At 35.6% G+C, this 21,811-nt stretch overlaps 1 protein-coding gene across 1 annotated transcript in view; it reads right to left on the bottom strand.

Annotated features, from left to right (window-relative positions):
- The window catches only part of FKTN (fukutin), an 81,918-nt gene extending 60,369 nt beyond the window's left edge, over positions 1-21,549 (bottom strand). The window contains exons 1-3 of the mRNA XM_065879927.1: positions 21,445-21,549; positions 10,668-10,727; positions 6,669-6,872 (exon numbers count right to left, since the gene is read on the bottom strand). Coding sequence (XP_065735999.1) covers positions 6,669-6,872; positions 10,668-10,727; positions 21,445-21,549 — 369 coding nt within the window. The remainder of the gene's footprint in view (positions 1-6,668; positions 6,873-10,667; positions 10,728-21,444) is intronic.
- Between the last annotated feature and the right edge of the window lie 262 nt (positions 21,550-21,811).

Below are 21,811 nucleotides of genomic sequence, written 5' to 3'. Positions count from 1 at the left end.
TAATAAGTTCAGAAAAGAAAGACACTTTTATTCAACATTATCCTGGGGGTCCTACCTAAACCAATAAGACAAGAAAAAGAAATTAGGCATATGAGTTGGAAAGGAAGAGACAAAATTATCTTTTTGTGCAGAGAATACAATGACCTACACTCAAAGAGAGAGAAAATGAAAGAGAGGGAGGAAAAGGAGGTAGGGGATTGAGGGAGGAGAGAGAAGCTACTGGAGTTTACCTATAGAGTTCAGAGTTCAGTACAGTTGCTGGAAAACAAGACCAAAACACAAAAGACAACAGCATTCTAATTCACACATAATAATGAATTGGCAAAAGAAGAGGAAAAGTATCTACATTAACACCCCCCATGCACATAAAACTATAAGGTAGCAAGAAATAAATCTTACAAAGATGCACAAAATCTGTAAGAAAAATATACTCTATTAAAGAACACCAAAGGACACCTAAATTAAAGGAGATATATTTCATGTTCATGGATAAGAACTCTTCATATTTTAACAATGTAAAGAGACCTTGCATGCTTTTGCTTTCTCTGACTAGCCTAGACTAACCTACATGATGAAAGACACATGGCCCAGGCACCTCCACTGCCTCATCTGACAGCCAGCCATCCTGAAGAAGCAGAGCTGCCTAGCTGAGTGGCAGCTGTATAAGTGAACTTAGCTGAGACCAGAAGAACTGCCCAGCTGAATCCTATGCAAATTGCTAAGTCACAGAATCATAACCTACATAAATGGTTGTTGTTTAAGCCACTAAATTTGGGGACAACTGTTACACAGCAGGAGCAAATTAGAAATCAAACGTGCAGGTAAAAAGAAACATTTTCAGATATGCAAGGTTTCAACCTCCCATTCAACCTTTCTCCGAAGAGAACTCCTAAAATGTTGTGAAGAGGAGTTACACAACAGTATCTGCAGAGCAGATCAGACTGTATTAGGGCAGAAAGACCACGAGATCTAGGAGGGATGTCTCCAGAAAAAAAAAAAAGGAACTGAGAAATGATCTGATGTATTTGATCCTACTGAGAGTTTTATGTTTCTGCTGCAGAGTTCATACATGGATTATTGATAAATATATAGAAAACTAGCAAACAAAAAAAGAGAAAGAGAGCCATATAAGAAAAGGAAAATATTCAGAGTAAACTAGGTAGCATTCATGTGATTATCTATATATTCATAGTAAGATAAACAATGACTATTGATTTAACTACAAAATATGATATAGTCATGGTAATGGGAGAAGAGTGTGTGTGTGTGCACGTGTGTCTACATGAGACAAAATAGATATGACAGCTAAATTCTCATAATTCATAATCTAAATATGAAATATTTTAAAAATAGAAGCATAAACATTTCATTTATAAAGGAGAAGATAAACAAGGTAGAGAGAGTTGAAGGTGGTTGGCTCTAAGAGTGGGAATAAGGGTTGGGGAGGAAAGAAGAGCCAGATACTGATCTTTTTCATTATGAGCTTTGCCTTACTATCTGACTTTTTAAACCTAGTACTAGTATTCTTTTGATTAAAATGCCATGTCCTAACTTTTCCATAAGTTTAAATATTTTCAAAATATCAATATAAAATTGGGAGGAACGAAAAAACAAGCAAACAGGGCTTCCCTGGTGGCGCAGTGGTTTAGAGTCCGCCTGCTGATGCAGGGGACAAGGGTTCGTACCCCAGTCCGGGAAGATCCCACATGCTGCAGAGCGGCTGGGCCCGTGAGCCATGGCCACTAGGCCTGTGCGTCTGGAGCCTGTGTTCCGCAACGGGAGAGGCCACAAAAGTGAGAGGCCCGTGTACCACACAAAAAAAAGCATAAAGGGAAAAACGACAAATAACATACAAGGGAACTCCCATAAGGTTAACAGCTGATTTCTCAGCAGAAACTCTACAAGCCAGAAGGGGGTGGCATGATATAATTAAAGTGATGAAAGGGAAGAACCTACAACCAAGATTAATCTACCCAGCAAGGATCTCATTCAGATTCGATGGAGAAATCAAAAGCTTCACACAAGCAAAAGCTAAGAGAATTCAGCACCACCAAACCAGCTCTACAACAAATGCTAAAGGAACTGCTCTGAGTGAGAAACACAAGAGAAGAAAAGGACCTACAAAAACAAACCCCCCAAAATTAAGAAAATGGTAATAGGAACATACATATCGATAATTACCCTAAATGTGAATGGATTAAATGCTCCAACCAAAAGACACAGGCCTGCTACATGGATATGAAAACAAGACCCATATATATGCTCTCTACAAGAGACCCACTTAAGACCTAGGGACACATTCAGACTGAAAGTGAGGGGATGGAAAAAGATATTCCATGCAAATGGAAATGAAAAGAAAGCTGGAGTAGCAATACTCATATCAGATAAAATAGGCTTTAAAATAAAGAATGTTACAAGAGACAAGGAAGGACACTACATAACGACCAGGAGATCACTCCAAGAAGAAGATATAACAATTATAAATATATATGCACCCAACATAGGAGCACCTCAATACATAAGGCAACTGTTAACAGCTATACAAGAGGAAATCAACAGTAACACAATAATAGTGGGGGACTTTAACACCACACTTACACCAATGGACAGATCATCCAAAATGAAAATAAATAAGGAAACAGAAGCTTTATGACACAACAGACCAGACAGATTTAATTGATATTTATAGGACATTCCATCCAAAAACATCAGATTACACTTTCTTCTCAAGTGTGCACAGAACATTCTCCAGGATAGATCACATCTTGGGTCACAAATCAAGTCTCAGTAACTTTAAGAAAATTGAAATCATATCAGGTATCTTTTCTGACCACAACACTAAGAAATTAGAAATGAATTACAGGGAAAAAAACACAAACACATGGAGGCTAAACAATACGTTACTAAATAACCAAGAGATCACTGAAGAAATCAAAGAGGAAATCAAAAAATACCTAGAGACAAATGACAAGGAAAACACGACGATTCAAAACCTATGGGATGCAGCAAAAGCAGTTCTAAAATGGAAGTTTATAGCTATACAAGCTATAAGAAACAAGAAAAATCTCAAATAAACAATCGAACCTTACTCCTAAAGGAACTAGAGAAAGAAGAACAAACAAAACCCAAAGTTAGCAGAAGGAAAGAAATCATAAAGATCAGAGCAGAAATAAATGAAGTAGAAATAAAGAAAACAACAGCAAAGATCAATAAAACTAAAAGCTGGTTCTTTGAGAAGACAAACAAAATTGATAAACCATTAGCCAGACTCATCAAGAAAAAGAGGGAGAGGACTCAAATCAATAAAATTAGAAATGTAAAAGGAGAAGTTACAACAGACACCGCAGAAATACAAAGCACCCTAAGAGACTACTATAGGCAACTCTATGCCAATAAAATGGACAACCTGGAAGAAATTGACAAATTCTTAGAAAGGTATAACCTTCCAAGACTGAACCAAGAAGAAGTAGAAAATATGAACAGACCAATCACAAGCAATGAAATTGAAACTGTGATTAAAAATCTTCCAAAAAACAAAAGTCAAGGACTAGAAGCCTTCACAGGTGAATTCTATCAAACGTTTAGAGAAGAGCTAACACCCATTCTTCTCAAACTCTTCCAAAAAATTGCAGAGGAAGGAACACTCCCAAACTCATTCTATGAGGCCACCATTACCCTGATACCAAATCAGACAAAGATACTACAAAAAAAAGAAAATTACAGACCAATAGCACTATGAATATAGATGCAAAAATCCTCAACAAAATACTAGCAAACAGAATCCAACAGCACATTAAAAGGATCATACACCATGATCAAGTGGGGTTTATCCCAGGGATGCAAGGATTCTTCAATATACACAAATCAATCAATGTGATACACCATATTAACAAACTGAAGAAGAAAAACCATACGATCATCTCAATAGATGCAGAAAAAGCTTTGACAAAATTCAACACCCATTTATGATAAAAACTCTCCAGAAAGTGGGCACAGAAGGAACCTACCTCAACATAATAAAGGCCATATATGACAAACCCACAGCCAACATCATTCTCAATGGTGAAAAACTGAAACCATTTCCTCTAAGATCAGGAACAAGATAAGGATGTCCACTCTCACCACTATTATTCAACATAGTTCTAGAAGTCCTAGCCACAGCAATCAGAGAAGAAAAAGAAATAAAAGGAATACAAATTGGAAATGAACAAGTAAAACTGTCACTGTTTGCAGATGACATGAGACTGTACATAGAGAATCCTAAAGATGCCACAAGAAAACTACTAGAGCTAATCAATGAATTTGGTAAAGTTGCAGGTTACAAAATTAATGCACAGAAATCTCTTGCATTCCTATACACTAATGATGAAAAATCTGAAATAGAAATTAAGGAAACACTCCCATTTACCATTGCAACCAAAAGAATTAAATACCTAAGAATACACCTACCTAGGGAGACAAAAGACCTGTATGCAGACAACTATAAGACACTGATGAAAGAAATTAAAGATGATACCAACAGACGGAGAGATAGACCATGTTCTTGGATTGGAAGAATCAATATTGTGAAAATGACTATACTACCCAAAGCAACTACAGATTCAATGCAATCCCTATCAAATTACCAATGGCATTTTTTACGGAACTAGAACAAAAGATCTTAAAATTTGTATGGAGACACAAAAGACCCCGAATAGCCAAAGCAGTCTTGAGGGAAAAAAAAGGAGCTGGAGGAATCAGACTCCCTGACTTCAGACTATACTATAAAGCTACAGTCATCAAGATAATATGGTACTGGCACAAAAAAAGAAACACAGATTAATGGAACAAGATAGAAAGCCCAGAGATAAACCCACACACCTATGATCAAGTAATCTATGACAAAGGAGGCAAGGATATACAATGCAGAAAAGACAGTCCTTCCATAAGTGGTGCTGGGAAAACTGGACAGCTATATGTAAAAGAATGAAATTAGAACACTCCCTAACACCATACACAAAAATAAACTCAAAATGGATTAGAGACCTAAATGTAGGGCCAGACACTATAAAACTCTTAGAGGAAAACATAGGAAGAACACTCTTTGACATAAATCACAGCAAGATCTTTTTTGATCCACCTCCGAGAGTAATGGAAATAAAAACAAAAATAAACAAATGGGACCTAATCAAACTTCAAAGTTTTTGCACAGCAAAGGAAACCATAAAGAAGACGAAAGGACAGCCCTCAGAATGGGAGAAGATATTTGCAAACAAATCAATGGACAAAGGATTAATCTCCAAAATATAAAAACAGCTCATGCAGCTCAATATTAAAAAAAAAACCCAATCCAAAAATGGGCAGAAGACCTAAATAGACATTTCTCCAAAGAAGACATACAGATGGCCAAGATGCACATGAAAAGCTGCTCAACATCACTAATTATTAGAGAAATGCAAATCAAAACTACAATGAGCTATCACCTCACACCAGTTAGAATGGGCATTATCAGAAAATCTACAAACAACAAATGCTGGAGAGGGTATGGAGAAAAGGGAACCCTCTTGCACAGTTGGTGAGAATGTAAATTGATACAGACACTATGGAGAACAGTATGGAGGTTCCTTAAAAAACTAAAAATAGAATTACCATATGATCCAGCAATCCCACTACTGGGCCTATACACAGAGAAAACCATAATTCAAAAAGACACATGCACGCCAATGTTCCTTGCAGCACTATTTACAATAGCCAGGACATGGAAGCAACCTAAATGCCCATCGACAGACGAATGGATAAAGAAGATGTGGTACATATATACAATGGAATATTACTCAGCCATAAAAAGGAACGAAATTGGGTCATTTGTTGAGACGTGGATGGATCTAGAGACTGTCATATAAAATGAAGTAAGTCAGAAAAAGAAAAACAAATATCGTATATTAACACATATATGTGGAACCTAGACAAACAGTACAGATGAACCAGTTTGCAGGGCAGAAATTGAGACACAGATGTAGAGAACGAACGTATGGACACCAAGTGGGGAAAGCGGCGGGGTGGTGTGGGTGGTGGTGTGATGAATTGGGTGATTGGGATTGACGTGTATACACTGACGTGTATAACACTGATGACTAATAAGAAATTAAAAAAAAAGAATGATTAGATATCCAAATTTTGGACAAAGTTTGGATGAGACACAGTTGGCCTATTCATGTATATAACTTGACATAAAAGATGGCTCTTCACGCAATGGCTGAAAAAAGTCAGTTTTTAAAAAGGTACAAAAAAATGGTACTCTCATCTTGTTTGTGGTGATAATAAACACCAGTATTAGTAATTAAAAAAAAAAAGATAGATAGTGTAACTATGATACCCTGGCGCTACAACAGCTACCTTGTGAGGATGAGAGAAACGCAGAAAGAATTTCAGTGATGCACATGCTGACTTCAGTGGACAGCTCCACTAATACCAACAGCCACCAACATTTTAACCTCTTGTTGTATCAGAAAAATAAGTCCCCTATTTGCTTAAGCCACTATTGTGTTTTGTTACTATTGCTTAAAGTATTCCTGATACAATCTATAAAGGTCTTTATGAAAATTTTAAAATGTTTTACAGTTTAAATTGGTTTAATCCCATACTGTTTTGTAAAAGACACTCCATTATCTGAAAGCAAATCATCTTACCTCATTCTTCCATAGGTGATACTGTAGTGCAAATGCAGTAAAGTCTCTTGGAACACAGAAATACTTGCATTCTGAAGCAGAGCCATGAGAAGCATTCTTGACTTGTTCAAAGTTTTTATTAATCAATTCCAGAATCAAAGGATCAATAAGGAACACAGGTACATTTTGACTGGATGTTAGCATAATAAATTTTTTAACTGTGCGCTGTTTGAGAGGAAAAGAATCCCCTTAATTCTTCTAAACCAATACAATAATTTATTTTATTAAATTTTTATTCATTAATTTTATAAGGATATCTAGACTGCTTACTCAGTAGATTGCATGCTTATTATTTTGCTAAAAGAATAAAACCCACAAATAAATAATACATTGTCCCTGTTCTCAAGAAGTACACAGTCTACTAAGGAAGATGAACAAATATTTACAATACAACGTAAAATATGCTATAGTAAAAATATATGCAACATATTACAAAGTACAGAACAATAGCTACTAATTAACTGTACATCAAAAGGATAACAAAATCTTCATAGAGGAAGTAGTATCTGAAATGAGAACTTTGGGCTTACAAATTATTCCCTTGGTAGTAGCTAAATCTTTTCAAGCAAAAGTGGGACAGGAAATACCAGCCTTTTCAGTTTTCAAAAATCAGTCATGTCAACCTTTCTGAAACCAAAAATCAGTAGTATGTGCCACTTTTCTTCATATTTGAAATACTGCTTAATAATCTTGCCAGTCAAAAGACAAACTAAAATACATCGCCTGCCTGACCATTCCTATCTACAGTTTGATTTTCTAATAATACTGTAATATTTAAAAATATAATTCTGTTGAGCGGTAAGCAGAACACCCTACTGGAAAAAATACATTTCAAAATTAGAATTGAAACAACAATCACACTTAGGAGTAAATAATACCTAAGTGTAGTCAAGTTAAATAGAATAACTGAAATACATTATTGCTTAAAAGCCTACTTTAGTGAAAGCATGATTTCAATGATTTCAAAGGGACGTATGCCATCAAAAAAAGATGTTTCAGGGAATTAAGGATAAATTCTTATTTACAAAATCTGAGGAAACTTATAAAAACATATACAAGATAAATAAATAGTATCAAGAATTATAAAAATTTAAAAAATGAGATAAAGGCAGGAATCCGTCTCTTATCCTTTGTTTTTACTGTAGAATATTATGCAAATACCAAGAATATAATAATCTCTATTCTAGAAGAGTTTATCATCTTTTAGTGGGAAAGCCAACTAAGTAAAAAGTTAGAATAAACAATTATGCCCCCAAATTCAATAACAGATGAAATGGACAAATTTCTTTAAAAACATGATTAAGAAAACTATCACAAGATGAAACAGGAAATCTGACTTGCCCTATAACTATTAACAGAATTGAAATTGTTATGTATTAAAAAAAAAAAACCTGCCATCAAAACAACAAGAAAAAACTCTAGACTCAGATGGTTCACTGGTGAATTCTATCAAAGCTTTAAGAAGAAATAATACCAGTGTACAAAAACTCTTTCAGAAAACTGAGCAGGAGGAAATCCTTCCAAACTCACTTTATGAGGCCAGTGTAATCCTAATAGCAAAACCTGACAAAGACATTACAAAAAAAGAAAATTATATACCACCATCCCTCATGAACACAGATGCAATAATACTTAACAAGATACTAAAAAATCAATTCCTGTAGTTTTTAAAAAAAGGACCAAAAAAAGAAAAAAAAGGAAATATCATGACCAAGTAGGGTTTATCCCAGGAATGAAAGGCAGTATTTGAAAATAAATCAATAAAATTCACCGTATCAACAGAGTAAAGGGGAAAAACTCTGTGATAATTTCAACACAAAATATATTTGACAAAATTCAATATCTATTTATGATTAAAACCTCTTAGCAAATCAGGAATACAACACTTGTTGAATTTGATAAAGATTATGAACAAAAAAGTCTATTACTGAATTGCAGTTCTTCATTTATCCTTGATACCAATCTTTTATCAGATACATGTTTTGCAAATATTTTGTAATCTGTGGCATTAGCTATTCATTTTTTAATGGTGGCTTTTGATGAGCAGAAGTTTTAAATTTTGAGAGCCTAATTTATCAAAAATTTTTTCTTTCATGGCTATTACTTTCTGTGCTTTACACTAGGAGAATAAAAGAGGAAGAAAGATGATGAGATGACAGATACTAGTACATAGAAGGTGCTTAATAAATGTCTGTTGAATGAATCTCTTTCAGCTTGGTGTTTGTTGAATGAATCTCTTTCAACTTGATGAACACACAGCTTCATTATGATTATTGATATAAATATAGATTAGGGCAGGGTCAAGGAGAGATTCTACAACTCACCTTCTAAATATGCCTTCCAGGTTGTTATCAATGCAATCATCAAGGTTCCCTGGACATAGATGTCCAATTGACTCTAAATTCAATTAATTCTTGATCAACATGACTATTATCATCTGACCTTCAGTAATTCATTTTGTTTACAGGAAAGAAAAACGTCTTGTTGAAAAAAGGATACAATGAGACTGTAACAGTCCATTCTCCTACAAGGGCTTGGCAGGACATGTTCTTAGTGAACACCTAGTTCCTAATAATCATCATATTTTCTCTTCTAAGCCCCTCAAATTATCTGTTTAATAACTCATTCTAGGATTTTATCCGGGTTCAGTATCACATCTATTGATGACATTTCACTTTTTCATTCCTTCTAAAATATTAGAACAAAAGTATTTTAGTACTACTTCTCCCTTCCCTATGACTTTGCAAATATTATACAGAGTGATTTTCAGTACCATGCAATATAATTAACAAAGAGAACTCACTGAATGTAGTAAGCTGCTCCGTAATTTTTTGCTCATGTATCTTGGAAGTCAACCCTTTTAAAACAATCTGTTATTTTCTCCCACCTCAAGGGTCATTCCCTGAATGAAAGAGATAGGGCTTCCCTTTCCCATCAGACTACCCTAAGTTTGCAAAGCAGAACTGTTACTTTTAATAAATTAAAAGTTTACATTGATACTTCTAGACCTGATAGTTGAGGAGCCTGATATAGGATATCCCAGACTTTACTTTTTAAACAATAGTTCAAATCCAATTGGTATCAGCAATGACCTAAAATTATCACTACTTTATAGCTGCTTGGTGATTTGAAAACTCACTTCTAATCTAAAGCCTCTCATGTCTCTGGTTAAAGAGAAGCCAAAGATTGAAGTGTATCCACAAGAAATAACTAGTCATATCCAATATGTATGCTAACAGGATAAATGTAATTTTTTAGCATTGTTTTTCATTCTAAATTTGATTAGAAAAAAGAAAATATATTTTATAAATTGTATAAATGTACAGGCTGTGAAACAAGGATTTATTGTACATATTGCTAATTTTCCTTATCTTAAAAAGAAAACATGGGATTCCCTGGTGGTCCAGTGGTTAGGACTCTGTGCTTCCACTGCCGGGGGACCTGGGTTCGATACCTGGTTGGGGAACTAAGATCCCATAAGCCCTGCGGCATAGCCAAAAAAAAAGAAAACATGTTGAATAGATTTTTACTCCTAAACTCCTATTTACTAGGTAAATTTACTAGGTAAATAGGTACTCCTATTTACCTTTATTCTTGGTTCAATTCTGATTCACATATTTATTCACTTGGGGAAGTATCACAGCTCAGTGAATGAGGATTTTGGAGGCAAGCAGTTAGAATCTGGACTCAGCCACTTATTAGCCAACCAACCTTAATCTTTCTAAGTGAACTGAGGATAAACATATGTACTGACTTCTTAAAGTTTGCACAAGGACTAAATGAGATACTGCATGTAAAGCACTTGGCACAGGGTCTGCCTCTTCCTTTCTATCACCTACTACCTGTTTTCACAAAGCTAGCTATTATCATTGTCATCATTCAACAAATACCTATTAAGTATATAAATGAATGAACTAAATGAACATGGCAATTGAGGAAGTTCTTGATTATCATACATACCCACTGTGTGCCATCAAATCCAATTCGGCTTCCTTTGGATTTTGATAAACCAGCTCCATTCTAGGAAGATTAAAAAAAAAAAAATTGTAGTAAATTCAAAGCCCAGCATGCAACATTACATTTATGGTAGGTATGATTCAATCTATATAACTGGTTCATAATCATTAAAAAGCATTATCTAAATACCTATTTTCATACAGTCATGAGCTAAGAATTCTACAAGTACATAATACAACTACCCAAGACGGAAAACACTGACAGATTGCTATAATTTAATTAAGTGCCATCACTTAAGTAAATAAATATGGTCAACATCTCTGAACCAATTAATTTCCATCAATGAGTAGTAAACTCTTTGCTATCTCTTTAGAATTAGTGTTTATCCATTTAGCTCCATATCCCTAATTTCAGCTTACCTCCACACACTGACTTAGTGTTTGCAGACCTTGGCAAAGTGATAAGAAAGTATAATAATTATTGAGCAGCTTCTAAGTGTACTTCCACATATGAATTATGTATTCTCATCTATCTCGCATAACTATCCTGCAAAGTAGGCATTATTATTTCTGTTCCACAGAAAGCTCCAATGCCCACACTTTTCATAACATATATCATACTTGCAAATGTTATTTTTTAAAGAATATTTTTTAAAACATTCAGGTCTAGAGAATCAGAAGGAAAAAAGTATTATCAGTTCTTCATGTGTTAATTACCAAAACACTTTGAAAGTCACAGGAGAAAGAATGTCTGATGGTCTAGAGACAAGAGGAAGAATGTTTCAAGCTCAAAGAAGTTTCTTATGCCTTGAATATGCTCTTTATCTGTTAGATGGAAGGATTTTGAAAAGCAGTAAGAATATTATCACCCTGAAAATGAAGTGTGCTCCAAGTTCCTAAACAGGAGACTCATTTCCCCATTAAACTGTAAACGCAAGGGCAGGGACCAAATCCAATCCACCTTTGTATCACCAGTATCTAGCATAGTGCTTGACAACTAGTAAAATGCTTAATAACAGTTTGCTAATTGGAGGGAAGGAAGGAAGAAAGGTATACTGAGTGATTAAGGTAGAACCAGAACTGGTCTCTCCTCACAAGCTCTGCAACTTAAACAGTAACATTTTAACACCAAGGACTATTTCTCTAGGATTCAACAAGAGCACTCCTGGTTATATGTCTGAAGAAAATGAAAACACTTATTCGAAAAGATACATACATCCCAATGTTCATAGCAGCATTACTTACAATAGCCAAGATTTGGAAGCAACCTAAGTGCCCATCAACAGATGAATGGAAAAAGATGATGTGGCGCGCACACACACACACACACACACACACACACACACAAACACACATACTGGAATACTACTCAGCCATAAAAAGGAAATCCTGCCATTTGCAATATGGATGAACCTAGAGGATATTATGCTTAGTGAAATAAGTCAGACAGAGAAAGTCAAATACTATATGATATCATTTATATGTGGAATCTAAAAAATAATGAATGAATATGACAAAACATAAACAGACTCATAAAGAACAAACTAGTGGTTAGCAGTGGGGAGAGGGAAGTGGGGAGGGGCAAGATATGGGTAGAGGATTAAGAAGAACAAACTACTATGTATAAAATAAATGAGTTATGAAGATATATTGTACAGCACAGGGAAATACTGCCAATATTTTGTAACAACTTTAAATGGAGTATAATCTATAAAAATACTGAATCACTATGTTGTACACCTGAAACAAATATAATACTGTAAATCAACTATATTTGAATAATAAATTAATTTTTTACAAAGAAAATATACCAAGGATATTTACAGAACAACATCAGAGGCAGCTTTGTGATCCTCATCCTTGAAAAAAGATTGCAAATTCTATAATATAGCCACTTGTTGTTCACCATAGCCCTACATTAGTAGATAAAACTAAATTTCTGAGTTGTTTAATTTGTTTTCTCTATTGGATCACTCCCATCAGTATACAAATATGGTATTATTTCTCCTATCTTAAATAATTAAAACAAAAAACACGTCTTGACTTCTCTTTTCCCAACTAACAATTTTCTGTCCCCCTTTACAGCAAAACTCTTAATGGGTAGTCCGTTCTCACTCCCTCCAATTTCTCTCCTGTCATGTACTTACTTGAGCTTAAGTTCACTCTGCCAAGTATTCATCAAGTTCACCAGTAATCTCCATATTGCTAAATCCAATGGTCAACTATGAGTTCTTGTCTTATTTGATCTATCAAGAATTATTTATCACCTCTGCCTCACCTAAACACTTCATTCACTTGGCTCTCAGGATCCCCATACTTCTGGTTTCCTGCTATTTCTCTCCAACTACTCCTTGGTCCCATTTGCTACTTCTTCTCAGCTCCCTGACATGTTGAAGGGTCCCAAAGCTCAGACCATGAGATTTTTCTCCTCCTCTTTTTACTCTATGCTTACTTCCTTGGTAACTCATCCACTCACAGCTTTAAATACAATCTATATGCTTACAACCCCCAGTTTATATTCCAAACCACATCAGTCCTTTGTACTCCAGACTTATATATTCAAATGTCTATTCACCTTCTTCATTTGGATGTCAGACAGGCATCTCAAACCTAGTATGTACAAAAAAACTCCTGATCTTCACCATTCCTCAAACTTGCTTCCTCTAGTCTTTCCCATCTTGTTAAACAGCAACTTCTCCCTTCCAATTATCTAGGTCAAAAATACTAGCGTTGGGGCTTCCCTGGTGGCGCAGTGGTTAAGAATCCACCTGCCAATGCAGAGGACATGGGTTTGATCCCTGGCCCGGGAAGATCCCACATGCCGCAGAGCAACTAAGCCCGTGCGCCACAACTACTGAGCCTGCGCTCTAGAGCCCACGAGCCACAGTTACTGAGCGAACGTGCCACAACTACTGAAGCCTGCGTGCCTAGAGCCCGTGCTCTGCAACAAGAGAAGCCACAACAATGAGAAGCCTGCGCACCGCAAAGAAGAGTAGCCCCCCGCTCACCACAACTAGAGAAAGCCCACGCACAGCAACAAAAACCCAGCACAGCCACACACACACACAAAAACCTAGCATTATCCCTGACTCTTTTCTGTCTTTCATACCCCACATCTAGACCATCAACAAATCCTGATAACTCTACTTTCCATTTCTCACAAACTCCACCACTAGCTCCTGTGTCCAAGCCATCATCATCTCATGTAAATTACTAGAACACCTTCTAACTGGTCTGTTTCAGCCCTTGCCCCTACAATCAGTTCTCAACGGAGCATCCGCACTACTTCTTTTTATTAAAAAATGTCAGGTCGTGTCACATTTCAGCTCAAAACCTTCCTAGAGTCCCCAATCTCATTCAGAATAAAAGCCAAAGCCTTTACAGTGGCTTACAAGGCCATAAAAAATATAGAACTCTCTGACCTTACCTACTATTCTCCTCTCTCACTCCTCTACAGCCACAGTGATCTCTCTGCTGTTTCAAAACTGCCAGGCAAGTTCCTGCCTCAGGACCTTTGTGTTTCCTTTGGTCTCTACTTAGTGTACTCCTCTTCTAAACATACACATAGCTCATTCCCTTTACATAGGCTGTTTCCTCTATTTGTAATGGCCCTCCCATCCTTCTTTACATGGAGAACTCCTACTCATCCTATAAGACCAATCCAAACTATTACTTTATCCATGAAATATTTAACCATATCCTTCCCAAATAGGTTACTCAGCAGTTCCTCATTCCCTGAAAACTTTGCACTTATCTAAGCTCAGAGAGTCAAGGATAGGGACATAAGAGGATCCACTTTTATAGAGCTTGAAGATTATACAATTTTGGTGGTCCTTTTTCAGAAAAAAAAAATGCAATAAATTATCTATTGCAAACTTTACAAAAATACACAGTTTTGTAACATATTCCTAAGGCTCCTCCAAGAGCCTTGGAAGTGAGGGGAGCTGCAGTTTAAATTTCATTATCTTAATGGTCAATCCACCTCGGTAGGAACAGTTAATGGTATGCAGTGGCTACAACTTTGCTGTACAGGAGGAATGCAGTCACTATCAACCAATGGCCCTACAAATGGAGAACCAAGAGAATAAATAACCTGGCCTCTTTCCTCCTGGTCTCCAGTCTCCAGCTGATGCTTCCCATTGGCTAAACCCAAATGGCAAACAAAGAGCAAGGGAGCTCAGCTAATGTTGTCCACAGAGGTCAGCCTCCCAAGGCACAGAGTATGGCGAGGAGAGGACCTGGAGAGGCAAACAGATACTATCCACCACACCATGGTAAGAAGTTGGGATCTTATTCCATAAGTATTTTATGCAGAGAATAACTTGATCAGATCTGTATTTAAGAAAAATAACTCTGACGGCTGTTATTTTTGCCTGAAGAGCATTACAAAGGGTAGAGGTAAAGAAGAGTTCTTAAGCTGTAAGTAGTAAAGTAGGCAGAACAGTGTTTTATGATGTGTGATTTGAAGAAGTAACATATCATATTGATGTCATTTGTTTATATGTCTCTATGTATTTCTTTTCCCCTTTCCCCTTCAACCCCAAACTCCCCCAATTTGTGGGTTCCTAGGCAGCAAGGACTGCACTCGATGCATCATTTTGTCTCATAGCCTAGTACCGTGCTTAGCACATAGTAAACTCTCAACAAATGCTTGACGAATGACTGAATGTTCTAAAAGAAAAGCCATAAGGTAAAAGTCAAGAGGTTAAAAACGTCTAAAGATATTCTGAAACACTACCTATGAGATATTTGTGTTGAAAATTTAAATGAAATGAATAAATGAATGGAGAGATAGAATCAGATCCCAAACAGGACTGGTAGAAACAGTCTGGTGGCTACTGAACTCCACTGATAAATGAATCAAATTAAGATATGCCATCAAAGAAAAAGCATTCAGGAAACAGAAGTAAAGATTTAAATGATCCTGTCATTTTTTAAAGATAGTAGCCAACAATCAGTTTCTTACAGACACCAAAAAACAATTCTTAATTCAGCATGATAACTAATCATGCCTATTGGACCTAATGGTAATACTTTAAAGAAATTTTTTTAAGTCTTCAATAACTGGTGGGAAAGCTATGTTTATTAATAATCAAAGCTGCTTGGCCAAAAACTTACACAGCTTAAAGTCTGGGAATAAATGGAAAAAAAATTTAAATATCCTTTAATTCTAATGAAAGAAATTCTTTCACATTTCTCCTGGATGATGGCAGGAGTGGCGGGGTTGGGGGAAGCATGGGAAGGGGGAACAGTAGCATTTATCAAAGTTTACCGTACTAGATGAGACTATCAAGCATGATATTCTTTCTCAGCAATGACCTAGACATTAGCCTTCAGAACAAAACGGAACTAGCCAGAAGTCAAAGAAGATCTAAGAAAAATCATGCTTCAGTAACTGACCAACTGAAAACACTTCAAAAACCTGTTACACATGATCTAAATGGTTATAAGATTCATTTCCATTTCTAACAATGGATTATGAAATTGTTCACTGTGAATGACTACTGCCAAATTTGAAATCCAAATTCCCCTTTCAACTCCCTCCCCTGCCTTCTAACCAAACACACACAGGTTACTAAATATAATGCAAAGAACGATATCCCAGCACAGAACACTGTAAGTGGCCTTCTAGGTAATAAGAATAACTGATTACTACAGGCAGCGGTGCAGCTTACGGTTGTAAGTCAAGAACATCATCAAGGTTTGGTTCACTCAGTGCTTTACACAAACATGGTTCATTGGCTTTGTCTTCTTTCCACTGAGGTATCAATATTTTATGACTTCCATTTGGGATGCAGAACTCCTTAAAGCTATCTCATTTCATATCTTCTTATCAATGTTATAGTGTTTTGTTTGAACATACTTGTAGTTACATGTTGGAATAGCACTATGAGTGAAGACACAAGCTCTAGGAACTGAACTTAGCAATCTTTTTTTAAAAATGTATTCTTTTATTTATTTTATTTTTATTTTACTTTTTAAAAATTTTTGGCCACGTTTGGTCTTTGTTGCTGTGCGCGGGCTTTCTCTAGTTGCGGCGAGCGGGGACTACTCTTTCGTTGCAGTGCGTGGGCTTCTCACTGAGGTGGCTTCTCTTGTGCAGCACGGGCTCTAGGCATGCTGGCTTCAGTAGTTGTGGCACACAGGCTCAGTAGTTGTGGCTCATGGGCTCTAGAGAGCAGGCTCAGCCAAACAACTGAATGAGGGTTCAAACTCAGGACTATCTAGGCCCAAAACTCAAGAATTACTGCTGTTACCACTTCTATCAAATTTTGAGTTCCTTGAGATTTAGGACCTGTGTTCTACTTATCTCTGTATTCCTACCAAGTGCCCTTTATGTAACATATAGTCAAGAAATACAGACTGAATGAGCAACACAGAATCATAATCACACTATCCTATTAAACGCAGCAAAAAACAATGAACAACTGACATTCCCTAGAGGGTGCTAGAGACAAGTCCTTCCCTTGGAAGAGTTTGTATTTCAAAGACTTGGATGGTTGTTATGGAATCTGAAGAGTGGACTGTATCCATCAGTGGAATTTTACCAGACCCAACAGATATAATCTGCTAGTTCCTGTCTTCAATGCTATCAGATAACTGGATTGTTCAGACCTCATTTAGGAGGACACTGAAAGACTAAACTTGCATAACCAGCTAGGGTCAAAAGGAATTCCATGGTGAGGCCCAAGAAATAGATAGACAGAAGTAGCCCTCCTTAACTCCAAGAAAGAAAATAGCCCTTCTTCCCTAACCAATGATAGATATTGTATTTCTCTCTATTGAAGAGCCTGAAAAACTCTGTAGTCCTAAACATTTACTACACTAGATATGGGTTGGGGACCAAAGATAAAACCCATTTTTCATGCCTGCCCTAGTTCTAATACATAATCTCAAGGGTCTCTCTAAATCACCTCAAAGTTCAAGGATGACCTAGAATCAAGGTTTCTCTGTTGATGATGCTGACCTATTATTTAGTATTGATCAAGGCTACTATTATATACTCTTTTGCCAAATCAAACAAATTTGACTGAACTAAAAATCATTTTCATGTGAACTTTCTTTATTTATCTAAGATTATCCCCCCGAAATATTGTTCACTGAACAAATGAGGAAGACAATTCAGATACGATCAATAAACAAAGTTCACAAAATTCTGGGTTCTCCTCCTATGTCAGGAGAATCTGTATTAGATTACGGAGGATGCATCTGTACTTCCCTAAAGTTTGTATGTAAGTAAAATCTTGAAGTTTAACAAAAAGCCAAAAGTTAAAAGTTTTTCCACAACAAAACTAAAAAATTTTTAAAAGTTGGTAGCTTCAGCAGTTAGTCTAACCCTATTTTTAAATAAAGCTTTTTTTTTCCTGTTAGTATAGAGAAACTACTTGTATTTGTTACAAAGTATCTTACCTTCACATTAATAATATATAGGAAACATTTATTGTCCCATTAACATCTGTCCCCAATTAAATTATAAATATAGAGAGGAAAGAGACTACTTCCCAATCACTGTTTATCACCTTAGCAAAATGCCCAACACATGACTTTTACATAAAAGTTTCTGAATTAATAAGTTATAAAATTCCATCTTAAAGAATGCAAAATTACTTGGCTAGGAATTGTTTAATATAATTTCCATATTCTGCAATAAAATAAAAATAACCTTTGGTATTTAGAACTTAGATGTTGTAATTTCCACCTATTATTAAAATTAAACATAAAAAACAAGAACTCTAGTACAGATAATGCAAATTTCACAAATTTAATAGTATATAAAGGTTAACTGCACTTTATTTAATTTAATGCTTTATTTTGTTCAAAATATTCTATTTTGTTTAAAGAATATGGCACTTATTACTAAAGCAGTTTGTATGTCATGGACTCAATACAACAAATACTATTTTTCATTATAAAATTGAAGATAATAAAAATAATAGCTAATATGTACTGATCTCTTTCTATGTGACTTGCACTGTTCCAAACGCTTTATGAATATTAATTCATATAAGTTTCACAAGTCTCATAGGTGGTACTGTTACTGTCCCAATTCCATAGATGAGGAAGTAGAGGTCAAGTAACAGAAGTCAAGTAATTTACCCAAGATCCCACAGCTAATAAGCAGGATAGATGAGGTTTAATCCTGGGCTGGAGTTCATGCTCTTAACAACTATGCCACATCGCTTACCAAGGAAGAAGGTCAGGACAGGGGTTATTTACATGAATTTAACATATAATTAAGATTGGATTTTTAAATTAATGAAGTCATTCAATAAGTGACATTGGGACAGCTGATTAACCATTTGGGTAAAACTGTAAATTAAATATCTAACTCATACCTCATACTAAAATAAATTATATTTTACATAAAAATTTAAACATAAAATAGTATCTGATGAAAATGCAGGTGAATATTTCCATAATCTTGGGCTACTTATGACATAAAAACCAGATACCCTAAGGGAGAAAGATCTTGATACCTGTCTACCTAGAAATTAAATAGAACACTAGTGTATTAAGGGGGTACATCGTGAATATAAAGGTAAAAGGCAAATTAATAAACTGGGGAAGATATTTGAAATATATATGGTAAACGCTTAATATCCTTAAAACTATAAAGAACAGCTGCAGAAAAAGACAACAACATCAGAAAAATATGCAGATAGGAATAAAAAGAAATTATAATAAAGAAATAAAAAGAACCAAAAAGCATATGGAAAGATGTTTAACCTCATTAGAAAGAAATGGCCTCTAATGGAGTTTAATATCTCTCGGCTCTTGAACATCAAAAATACCAGAAATATAAAGAACAAGCGCTCTTGGGGTAGACTCCTCAGGTTTAAATTCTATCTCCCTCACTTAATAATTGTGTGACACTGGACAAATTTAGTAAGTTTCTCTAAACCTCAGTTTTTTCTGCTGGGAAAATGAGGACAACAGGATCTACTCAATTTGTTGTTTTAAGAATTAAATATATGTGAACTGCTTAGCATAGTTCCTAGCCTATAAGCACACCAAAAAACGTGAACTGCTATGGCAGACACGATAGGTAAGTTGACCTAACACCCACTCCCAAAACCCTTCTCCTTTGCGATCTCTAATATAAAGTCTGGAAAACCTAACTAACAACAGCATTAAAACTAATAGTAAAATCTTGCTTTCCCAGACTTTCTTACAGCTGGGAATCTGCTGGCCATGTCACAAAAGAAGAAGCCTCCTAGAATGCACTATTTCCTCCTCCAGCCTGGACTGTAGCACTAGGGAAATGTCAAGAGAATTTTGGAAGCTCTGGACTGAAAAGTATAAGACACAAATAACCCTCTATGTGTTTAAGCTACTATTAGCCAAAAGCATCTCAAAAGCATGACACGGATGCCATAATTATTGTTATTGTTGTTATTATTCCCATATTTGGAAAGGGTATAGGAAATCAGGCACACTACTTATCCTTAGGAAAGGTGACTTTGCAATATGTAACAAAATCTAGAATGTACATCCTAGACCCAGAAATTCCACTCTAGGACTTTATCCTAAGAAAATAATCAGCAAAGGTTGAAGACGAAACACAAAGACATTCACTGGGTCAACAGCCAAGACATCTGGTAGCCTCAGTACTTGTCAATTATTTTTAAAATAATATAGCCTGGAAAGAATGGAGTTAGGTACACCTGTCAGGCTTGCATGTTAGAAACTGGGTAATTGGGGTAGGTTATCTAACATCTCTGTCAGAGTTTTGGTTTTCATATTTGTAAAATGAGGTCTAGGAACCTCATGTAATAATGCTGCATAATAAACCTCTCTCAATCTTGAAGGCTTAAGCATTTGTTTTCTCCCTCATAGATGTATGAGTCAGCTGGGCAGCTATGTTTGGTCTGCTCCATACATCTAATTCAGGGCTCAGGCTGGAGGTCAGCATCTACCCAGGGCACACTCTCCTCCTGGCAGGTCAGGGGAGCACAAAGGGCAAGTCACATCATACAAGCCCATTTGAAATCTCTGCAAATGTCTATAACATTCCACAAGTGAAAGTAAGTCTCATGGTCAAGCTTAACTAGGGCAGGGAAGTATCATCCCCTTTGGGAGGGAAAGGGAAGTAAATCGTTCTGAAGAATAGTTCTAACTATCAAATGACGATACAAACAAAAATATATTTCCCCCCCAAAATGTTTTTAGGGTTAAATTAAGCATAGACAGTATCTAGCACAATTCTCAATAATGGTAGCTATTATTATAATTAACCCCAGTGGGAGTGTTTGGCAACTTTTCACAATTCAAGAATACCTTCTCAACTTTGGAATTTCTTATCTGGACTTCTGTATGATCTTCAGAAGCTACCAGATTCCAAATTATTGTCTCTACATCTTTATACCTATAGATTTATAATAAAGGTAAGTTATAACACTACACTTCCCTGTTAGACACTATATTAAAATATACTCTGTACTAAAATAAACTAATTCTAATATTTTATCAAAATTATTTATCATTGAATTCTTTCCAATGAGTGATGATCTGTTTGGAAAAATAACAATTTTCACATAACTCTATCAGAAAATTTCAACATCACTGAAACCTGGTACCTCTGACTTTTAGCATGTTATTAATAACATTTAACTGTAATTTTGAAGTGCTTGCCACACTCACAAGGATGAGAATCTCAAAGAACTATTTCTGCACGGATTTTAAAAACTGTGATTAATTTTACGTACTGCAAAAGGGAAGTATGTTAGGAAAATATACAGCTAAAATGAAGTCTAATAATGAGAAAGGAGGGAAAAAATTACCTTTGCTGATAAATAGTGCTTGTAGTAGTACAACTGAAACAGCAGAAATGCAGAACTTGTCAAAGTTAAAAGCGCCAAAATCACGTTCTTATTGATCCTACTCATTAGTCTGCGGTGCTCACTTGGTTGTCTTTTGAAAGTAACCCACTTGGTTTCATCTTTTTGGGTAAGAAGATAATCTTGTTTCCTGTGAACAAAAAGATATTTCTAAAGAGACAAAAACCTGTATTTAATTTTCACCTTTATTAACCAAGAAAAAGTTATCTAAAGTTCAACAGAAACTTCTTTGATTTGATAATTTCCTATCCTAAAGAAATAATCAGATATGAGACCACACTTGAAAGAACAAAAAAGTTTATCATAGCAT

Source organism: Phocoena phocoena, chromosome 6 (genome assembly GCF_963924675.1).
Source record: "Phocoena phocoena chromosome 6, mPhoPho1.1, whole genome shotgun sequence".
NCBI lineage: Eukaryota > Metazoa > Chordata > Mammalia > Artiodactyla > Phocoenidae > Phocoena > Phocoena phocoena.
The sequence above is the reverse complement of the archived record's forward strand: the minus strand, read 5'-3'. Positions and strand labels throughout refer to the sequence as shown.